Below are 10,173 nucleotides of genomic sequence, written 5' to 3'. Positions count from 1 at the left end.
CTATGAGTTGGAATCGACTTGATGTCAGTGAGTTCATTTGGTTTTTGGAGTTACCCTATAGGACAGAGCAGAACTGCCCCAAAGGATTTCCAAGGCTGTACATATTTACCTAAGTAGAATGCCTCATCTTTCTCCCGCAGAGTGGTTGGTGGGTTCAAACCACTAACCTTTTGGTTAGCAGCCAAGTGCTTTAACCACTGTGCCACCTGCTCCTTCCTTAAAGATTACAGCCTATGAAACCCTATGGGGAAGTTCTACTTTGTCTTATATTGTCATAATGAGTCAGAATCAATTTGATGGCACACAACAACATGTTGCCCATCACTAAATGGAAGGTTGAGTTACTTGGTACTTAGTTTGGCCAGTGGAGAATTGAGTATTAATGGCACTGTGTATGGGATATTCATGTATTATGCTGCAGTGTTAGGTGCTGGCCTCTTCTGGTATTCGGATGTTGATGTACAGGGTGTCACCCAGCAGAAAATGGGTTAACAGATGCTGGGTTAATAAATGATAAAATAGACACTATGAGGGGTGTATTTGTTGGATTGCTTGGGTTTTTTGGTGGCAATGTCATGGATATTGGCCAGTGGGGTAATGGATGTTAGGGTACAAAAGGTACTGAATGTTTGGCTATATGTTGCCTGTTGTCTCTGATAGGAAGTTGGAATATTAATGGTGTTAGGAGTTAGGATGTTCATGAGTCATGTTTCAATCAGATAGAGCTGGGGTTTTGAATATATTAAGTGTTTGAGTATTTCAGTGTTGGCTTGTCTGAGTAACTCAGTGCTGAGTGTTGGCTTATGGGTAACTGATGTATTAGATACTAGAGTATTATCCCAAACCTTGAGTGTTGGTATCGTATGTAGGGTAACACAGTACTGACTTGCTCAAGAATTGCATGATCAGTGTGTCAAGTGTTGCCTGGCAGGAGACTGAGGTTTTAGATGCTAGAGCACTAGGTATCCACAGATAGAGCACTGAAGTGTTGACCTGGAGCACTACAGGTGTTCTACTGTGTTGGAAAGTTGAACATGGTTGTCAGGGGACTACGGGTATCGAGTGTTGAAAAGGCCATGAACTTGGTGAGGGTCTTTGGGTGGGATGGCTTTGGGGAGAGTCATGTTGGATACTGACTGATCAGGCATAAGGACCAGGGGCCAGTTCAGCACTCACTTGTAGGTCCAGCAGTCTCTCATGAGTGTGTACAACTCAGGCGGACACTCTGGTGGGCACTCCATCCGCTTGCCCTGCTCAATGAAGGCCATGACCTCGGGGCCCTTCATCTTCTGCTCAATCCAGGTAGAGGGCAAATATGAGTAACCAAGCACCCTTCCCTGCAACCTCCTTTCTTGCCCCACCACCCACCCACCTTTCTCTGCCTATGCCTGCCTTATAAGGTTTCTGGCCATAGGAGAGGGCCTCCCACATGGTGACCCCATAGCTCCAGACATCGCTGCGGCTGGAGAACTTGCGGAAGTTGATGCACTCAGGCGCGTACCACTTGAGCGGCCACTTCCCTGCTGAGCGAGCCTAAGAAGGGAGACATGCTGTGTGAGCAGGGCTTGGGGACTTCTACCTGCCAACCCTATACACCTGGGCACCATAGGGGTGGGGGCTCACAGTGTAGTAGCTGTCATCGGCACCCAATGCCTTCGAGAGGCCAAAGTCACTGATCTTGGCATAGTGCCGGTTGACCAGTAGGACGTTGCGTGCTGCCAGGTCACGATGCACAAAGTTCTTCTCCTCCAGGTATTTCATTCCCATGGACACCTGGTGCAGCAGCTCCACTACGTTGCTGACGGGGATCTCTTCTCTGGGAGGAGGGAAAGGCAGAGTCACCTGGCAGGGGACAGCCCAAGTTCCCCAGGGCACAAAAACCCATTTCTCAGATCCGGTTTCCCATGGGCCAGATTACTATGTGTTTAATAGATGCTCACTGAGTACCTGCTGTTTGCTAAACACAGTGCTGAGAGCACACATGTGAACAAAACAAGCAAAAATCCCTGTCCCCTGGCTGGTCTGGTAGAGGCTGGTGAGACCCCTGAGACTATGGCCCTTTGTTACCCTGCACGTCTGTATTTGAACTCACTCCTGTGGCTTCCACCCAAACAGACAGGCATTGGGGTGAACATTTACATCAAGCAGATATACTCCTTGGAGCAATCAGTTATGGAAGAACAGAAGGGCAGTGTTCACACGGGGAGACAACTGGGGGGGGTGGGAGTGCATGGGAGGGAAGGACACAAGGAAGAGGTAACCACCAGGAGGAAACAGGAAGACAGCTGTTACTCTATGAGGAAATGCAGTCAATGTCATGAGACAAAATGTGTGTGAACTGCTGTATGGAAAATGAATTTGTTCTGTAAATTTTCACCCAAATCACAATAATAATCTAAAAAAAAAAAACCCGCCCTCATCCAGGCTCCTGATTTTTAAATATCACCCGCATTCTATAATTCCCAAACTTATACCTTTGCCTGCATCCTCCATGTCCCATCGTGGGGATCTCATGGGCATCTCAATGATAATATGGGCAAAGCGAAGCTCCTGTGTGCACTTGTGTGTGCACACACACCCACATGCACACAACCAGCTTCCCCCTCCAACTTCTGCAGCTGACAGCATCCCCATCCTTCCATTTACTCAAGCCAGCAGCACTGGTTACCCTCAACCACATCTAATCCTTCAGCAAATTCTGGCAGCTGTGCCCTTAGAATCTATCCAGAAGTTGCCCACTTCTCCCATCTTTGCTTCTGCCACCTTCCCAGCCCCCGTCATTATCATCACCATCATCATTTCTCTGGGCTGGAACAGTCCACCCACCCTCTGCTCACCTCCTCCCACCCACCACCCACCCTAATCTGTCCTCCCAAAGCAGCCAAGTCAGGTCACATCGCCCCTCTCCCCACTGACTTCTTCCTCACTCACTTGCTCCAACCATAGGGCTCCTTATTGCTCCTCCAACACACCAGGTACAAGCCTACCTCAGGGCCTTTGCACTGGCTGTGTCCTCTGCCTGGAATACTGTTCCTCAGATCACTGTCCAGCTGCCTTCCTCCATTCACTCAAACCTCGCCGTCTCACTGACACTCCCAATCCCTTTGCCCCACTCTCCCTATTTTCCATAGCACTTATCTTCCCACATACTCCATACCTTATTTGCTTATGATTATTATCTATTGCTTCTCTTTCCCAACCAGAATACAGGGCAGGGATCTTTGTTTCTTTTATTAGTTGATGAATCCCAAGTGCTTGTAATAACCCCTGTCATCCAGTCATTGCCCAGAGAATGCCTGCCGAATGACCGAATGCATGAGCTGTCACGCCATGACCATGCCCGCCCCAGACAGCGTGTGTGGATTGGTGATCATGTGCCTTGATAAGAATGGAAATTGTGTCTCTAAGGGTAGGAGTCTGAGGATGAAGGACACATATGAAATTGCCTTTTCTTTAGGCCAGGAGTCAGTTACTTTTTCTGTAAAGAGACAGATAGTATTTTAGCCTCTGTAGGCCATGTATGGTCTCTGTCACATACTCTTCCCTACTTTTGTTTTGTTGTTTTTACAGCTTGCTAAGAATGCAAAACCACACTAAGCTCTCAGGCTATAGTTTCATATAGTCTCATGGGCTATAGTCTTCTGATCCCGACTTTGGGTCAAAGACAATCTAACATCAGCTATGCCACATGGTCTGTGAATTTGGCAGCAAAAAGGAGAGAGCTGATACTGACAAAGCTCTTTCTAACAGTGCCAGACATTGTTCTAAGCACTTTATAAGTATTCATTCATTTAATCTTCGTAAGAGGCCCCTCTCCAGCTACAGATGAAGAAAATGAGGCACAGGCTGGTTAAAAAGCTACATGGTAGCAGAGCTGGGTTTCCAAAGCTGGCGGTCAGGCTGTGTCTGCCCTGTTCACAGCTCTGCCATGTGGAAATGAGTGTCGTCATCAGGGTTTGCAGTAGAGTGGGCTTGCATGTGCCCGTGAACACGCAAAAATGGTGTGCACACTCACTGGCATGTGCACAGACCCATGTAGGAGCAAGTATGCATGTACCCTGGAAGTGTGGGTGTGTGTCTGCCTGACAGAATAACTTGGTGGGTTGATGGTTTAAGCACCTCCAGTCCCATCCAGCCCCAAATGCCCAGCCCACCTGGAAGCTCACCTCTTTCCAAGCAGGAACTTGTGCAGGGGCCCGCCACCTGCCATCTCCATGACCAGCATGAGGGCCTCGGCCTGGCAGACGCCTATGAGCCGCACAATGTAGGGATTATCCAGCTGGTGCATGATCTGCCCCTCCCGCATCATCTCATCCTTGTCTGCCTTCTCCGTGCCGTGTTTCAACACCTTGATGGCCACGTCGATCTGCTTCCTGCCCCGGTGCAAACCCATGCAAGAGGGCGTGTGTGTGAACTGGGAATTCCCACCCAACTCACATAATGGACATAATCTCCCCTCAGGACTAAGGTACTCATTTGCCCAGCTGCCAGGAGTGTTGGCTGCAGACAACTCACAACCAAATCCCTCACCTCGGAACTGCTGTGGCAGAAAAGAACCACCTCATCCACAGTTACACCCTTCCGGGGCAGGCTGCATCCATCATTGATGCAAGTAGACAAAAGGGTCCTCTCTGTAGCTCCCCTGGGATTGGCTAAGGCCTCTGATTGCAACTGCAGCACAGCCCAACCACTCCCTCAGCTCCAATGGCATCCTTCCCTCCCTCTCAGGTACTGACCCCTCTCAAGAGCTCTCCCAGGGAGTTGTCTTGCATGCAATTTCCCATCCCAGAACCTGTTTCCCTGGTAAACTGATGTGAAACAGACAGATATCCTGGTTCCAATCCCCAAGGCTGTGGAGGCAACCTGGTGAGGCCACCCCTTTCACCTCCCACACGGCGGTCCCCCACCATGGCAGGGCCCGCCATACTTGCGCATGCGGTAGACGCCCTGCCGGACTGAGCCAAAGTTGCCACAGCCAAGTTCGATATCAGCCATGAGGAGGTTCTCACGCTTCAGGAAGAGCTTCTTGTCCTTGAGCTCCTCAGGGTCGCTGTAGGGGCTCTCATACACACTCGTGTCCATGGGCAGCGGCCGTGTTTTCTCTGGGGACACTGGACGCGCTGGACACACACTCCGAGGTTAGGGGAAGCATGGATGGGGTATGGAGGTGGGGTAAAAGAGGGCAGGGCAGCTCCAGCCCCCATGACACATGTGCCAAACCATGTGAATTGTGAATTGTATGCCTTAAATGGATGAATTTTATAGTATGTAAATCATACCTCAATAAAGTTGTTATAAATAAAAATAAAGGAAAAGGAGAAGAAAATTTTAAAAAAAGAAAGCAAGAAAGAAAAAAGTGTGCCACCCAGAAAATGCACATGGGCACCTAGGTGTGCTACGTGTGCTCATGTGTATGCATTTGTGTACACTCTCAGCTGCATCTGTGTATGTACTATGAAGCCATGCACAAGGGACTCTAAAGGTATGTGCATCTGTGTGCATATACAACCATGTGTGCATCCTCTAAAGTGTGTCTTATGTCTTCATGTACACTCTCATGTATACTGTCATCCATGTGTAACATGCAGCCATGAACATAAGAAACTAAAAGTATGTGTGCATATGAAACCAAGTGCACACTAGCTGAAGTGTTGTATATGTATTTATTTACATGTGTACACTTATCTACATGCCTACCCATGTATGCACCATGTTTATGAGAACTCAAAGGTGAGTACCTGTGAGTACATGTAACCACAAAGGCCCTTCACTGTGCACACATGTGACCAGGTTTGCATCTATACATGAAGCACATGCGTGTCTTCAGCAAAGTGTTTTAGGAACATGGGCTCTGGAGCCTGTCTGCCTGATTCAAATGCTGGCTCTACTGCTGCCTACCTATGGGATCTTAGAAGGTTACTTGTCCTCCCTAAGCACCCCCTTTCTCATCTGTAAAATGGGGATAAATACTGTAACTACTTCATATGGAGTGTTGGGAGGATTCAATGAGTTCCTATACACAGTGAGCTTGGAACATCACTGGCAAATAGCAGGTGCTCAATAAACATGTGTCTGTGCACAGGGTGCCCCAGGCACACATCCTTATATGTCAGCATACATATAGATGTACACGGGCACAGTCAAGCATGGTGGGGGGTGTACCGTATATACATTTGTGGGCATCATGTGTGCATAGGGGCCACAGGATTGACCTAGCACACTTCTCTCCCTCACCCAACCCCAGAGCCTAGCCAAGGACCCCACTTTTGGTGTAGCATGAGCCCCAACCCCACATCTACCTCTGCCAGCTCACCTGGCTCAGGGGTGTATCCATCTGAGTTGAGGGTGTCATTCCGTCTCTGAGGCAAAAGGTCACATGGTCAGCAATGGTTAGCAGAGCCTGAGCTGAGGGACCCTAGTCCCTCTTATAAGACACATATCTTCTGAGGACTCCCCAGGGACAGTGCCTAAACTTGGAGGAGGGGCTCTTCTGCTCCACAGAGGCTCCCATTTTCCTTCCCAGCCTCCCCAGAACAGGACCCATCACCTGCCCACCCAGTTTCATCCCTGAGTCCCCAACTCTGAGTTGCCTGGCTGACTCACATGGGTTAACGAGGATGGATGGGCTGGAAGTGTGGGAGCAGCGGCCCCTGGGGAAGCAGAAGGGACAATGAGGGACATAGGGGGATGGGGGTCTCCCACCCACCTGCCCCCACGGCCACCAATCACCTGTAGCAGTGCTGGCATTGGAGTTGGGACAGACCTCCTTGAGGCAGTAGATGAGCCCATCTGCCTTCAGCTTCAGGTACTCCACCAGCTGCAAGGAGCAGGTGTCAAGGCAGGGCTCCTCCCCAGGAGCCTGCATACCCCGTCACAGTGTCTCCTCCAGGTCAGGGTGGGTGGGTAGCCTACCTGCCAGAGCGTGTCAAACTTGGTCCCCTCAGGAATGCAGTACTTGCCCGCCTTGTCCTGGCTGATGAGGTAATGGTACACAGTTTTTCCATAGATCAAGGACAGTGCATATGTGCCCTGCTCCTTCCGGGGCCTCAGCCTGGGGGTGGGGGTAAGAAGGGAGTGTCACTCCTATAGCCACCTGGTCCTCTTGTGTGTCCCCACTTTTGAAACTCAGCTTTCCTCCACACTTCCTATGGGCTCCATACCCTAGAACCTTATGGAGAAGCAGCAGGGACTGGGGGGAGCCAAGATCAGGGCTCACTTGACTTCCAGACCCACTGGTAATGGTCAGTGTAGGGGAAGGAAGGAGGAAAAGAGCGTGAGTGTTCACAAGGAAACACAAGTTCAAGGCCAGAGGAAATACTGGTTATCCCCAGGGGAATACTGGCCCCCACAACAGACATTTGGCACTGCACAGCCAGACATTCAGCCAGCCCCAGGCGGACACCCAATCAGCCACAAGTGGACACTCAGCCAGCCACAGGTAGACACTTGGCCATTCACCACCAGACACTCCACCAGCCCCAGTCAGACATGCTACCATCCAGGAACAGATACTCAGCCACCCAAAGGGAACACCTGGTCCTCCTAGCTGGGTACTCAGCCACCTACAGCCAGACACTTAATATCCCCTGTAGGATACTCAGTCATCCACGGTCATACCATGCAAGGCTACTTGGCCATCTACAGTGGACAAAGAGCCACTCACAAGGGGGCACACAGCCTTCAACAGGGAGACTTAAAACTATTCTCTTGGGGATAGAAAGCCATTTCCACATGGACACCCACACAGGTAAGCACACCTCCATGGCTAGCTCACAGGACACTTCCAAGTCACCTGATATCACAATAGACTGACCAGTCATCTTGATACACTGGCTTTGATAGAATAAGTCCTGACTGCCCTCTGCTGGAAATTTGGCAAAATAAATATACAAATCTTCCATGTCTATAATGGAAACTGAGCCTCTCAAAAATGGGGGCCCTGTACAGTAAAAACTGTCCAACCACATACACTGGCCTGGAGTAAACACCCACACAGGCCAACTGAAGAGTCAGATACCTGCACCGCATCCCACGGTGAAACCAGTCAACATCTCCCACAAAACAGTTTTGTTTTGAGTCACTGGCACAAAGTTTCCAGGGCTGAGTATGGATTTCCAACAGAAAAGGAAGGCAGCTAGCCTGAGTGGTCCAGTACCAGTGGGAGTTGTGGACAGCTGACCAATCATCACTAAGAAAGTGTACTAAGTTAAAGAGGAGCTGGCTGGCAGTGGGCAACAGGAAACAGCCATTGGGCAGGCACCCTTAGAGGTGTAAACTCTCACACAGGGCTCAGGCTCCAACCATGGACACTCATTTACTGGGTGTCAGCCATGGGCCAGGCACTAAGGGCAAGGATACAATGGTGAACAACAACCTTGTGATTGGGCCGTTTGTTAAGCCAAAGAACAGAGCAATGTCCCCTAAATCGCCATGGCAGGACCCAAGTGAGGGACAGAGGAGGTACTAGAACCATCTCATTCCTACACAGCACACTGCCCTGAGAACAATGCAGTGAATGACAATATAGTTGCCAGGTGGAAGTAATAGGGAGAGCATTGAAGAGCAAGGAAGAGAACCCCACAACAAACTAAGAAATGCAAATGTCTATATAGAAGTTACTTTGGTAACTAAACTGATGGACTAGCCTAGAGGGATTAACCTCTAATTACTAATTCTCTTCTTTTGAGAAGTGAAAACACCTCCTAGGGGTAAAAAATTTAAGTTTTAAACTGACAACAGAAGCTCAACGCCCAGCCACTAACCAGCAAACATATGTGTGGTAGACTGAAAAAAATAGCCACAGTAATGGCAGCTATTGCTATCAATAGATGGAACCCATTTCTCTCTCTCCTGAATCCAGGCTTGACTAGATGACTTGCTTTGGCCAATAAAATATTTGAAAACATGAGCTTAAAAAGTGCTTGTGCATCTGGGCTTGCCCTCTCTTACTATTCCTGGTAGGCCTGCAACCACCATGGGAATGAGTCAAAGCTGGCCTGTTGGAGAAGTCACATGGAGGAGAACCAAAACACCCGGCCTGTCAACACCCAGACATGTCAGTGAGGCCATCCTAGAGGGGCCAGCCCCGGGCAGCCTACATGACTGACCTCAAGCAAAACCAACTGAGCTCAGCAAAATCGCCCAACTGAATGAACTCAGCCTAAATTGCCAGATGATAGAATCAAAGTTTAATAACTGACTACTATTATGATAATTTGTTACCCAGCAAAGGCTAACTGATGCACTTTCTTAGGAAAAAGATATGTGAGATCATAAAAGAGTAACCATTAATTTCTGAACAATAACCACATTGCTGTTGTTAGGTACCACTGAGTTGGTTCCAACTCATAGTGACCCCATGCACAACAGAATAAAACACTGCCTGGTCCTGCACCATCCTCACAATCTTTGCTGTGCTTGAGCCCATTGTTGCAGCCACTGTGTCCATCCATTCCTTGAGAGTCTTCCTCTTTTTTGCTGATCCTCTGCTTTACCAAGCATCATAGCCTTCTCCAGGGGGCTGGTCCCTCCTGATAACATGACCAAAATACAAGCGGCAAAGTCTTGGCATCCTCGCTTCTAAGGAGCATTCTGGCCATACTTCATCCAAGACAGATTTGTTTGTTCTTCTGGCAGTCCATGGTATATGTCATATTCTTCACCAATACTATAATTCAAATTTATCAATTCTTCTGTGGTCTTCATTATTCACTGTGCAGCTTTTACGTGCATATGAGGCTAATGAAAATACCACGGCTTGCGTTAGGCACACCTAATCTTCAAAATGGTACCTTTGCTCTTTAACATTTTAAAGAGGTCTTTTGCAGATTTGCCCAATGCAATACATCGTTTGATTTCTTGACTGTTGCCAACATGGACGCTGATGGTGGATCCAAGTAAAATGAAATCTTTGACAATGTCAATCTTTTCTCCGTTTATCATGATTTTGCTTATTGATCCAGTTGTGAGGATTTTTGTTTATGTTGAAGTGTAATCCTTACTGAAGACTGTAGTCTTTGATCTTCTTCAGTAAGTGCTTCAAATCCTCTTCACTTTCAGCAAGCAAGCTTGTGTCATCTGCATATCTCAAATTGTTAATGAGTCTTCCTCCAATCTTATGGACAAAGATGGGTAACATCTGAACAAGTGCCAGATGTATTAGAAGATGGAACC

The 10,173-nt window shown here is 48.5% G+C and overlaps 1 protein-coding gene across 1 annotated transcript in view; it reads right to left on the bottom strand.

Moving 5' to 3' along the window:
- Positions 1-10,173, bottom strand: part of LOC103213785 (tyrosine-protein kinase ZAP-70) — a 17,544-nt gene that overhangs the window by 833 nt on the left and 6,538 nt on the right. Inside the window, exons 3-11 of the mRNA XM_042783523.1 lie at positions 6,913-7,051; positions 6,730-6,817; positions 6,604-6,650; positions 6,314-6,359; positions 4,928-5,120; positions 4,167-4,373; positions 1,624-1,816; positions 1,393-1,533; positions 1,177-1,289 (exon numbers count right to left, since the gene is read on the bottom strand). Coding sequence (XP_042639457.1) covers positions 1,177-1,289; positions 1,393-1,533; positions 1,624-1,816; positions 4,167-4,373; positions 4,928-5,120; positions 6,314-6,359; positions 6,604-6,650; positions 6,730-6,817; positions 6,913-7,051 — 1,167 coding nt within the window. The remainder of the gene's footprint in view (positions 1-1,176; positions 1,290-1,392; positions 1,534-1,623; positions 1,817-4,166; positions 4,374-4,927; positions 5,121-6,313; positions 6,360-6,603; positions 6,651-6,729; positions 6,818-6,912; positions 7,052-10,173) is intronic.

Source organism: Orycteropus afer, unplaced genomic scaffold, assembly GCF_000298275.1.
Source record: "Orycteropus afer afer isolate SDZICR_OR568_19922 unplaced genomic scaffold, OryAfe1.0 scaffold00017, whole genome shotgun sequence".
NCBI classification, from domain to species: domain Eukaryota; kingdom Metazoa; phylum Chordata; class Mammalia; order Tubulidentata; family Orycteropodidae; genus Orycteropus; species Orycteropus afer.
The sequence above is the reverse complement of the archived record's forward strand: the minus strand, read 5'-3'. Positions and strand labels throughout refer to the sequence as shown.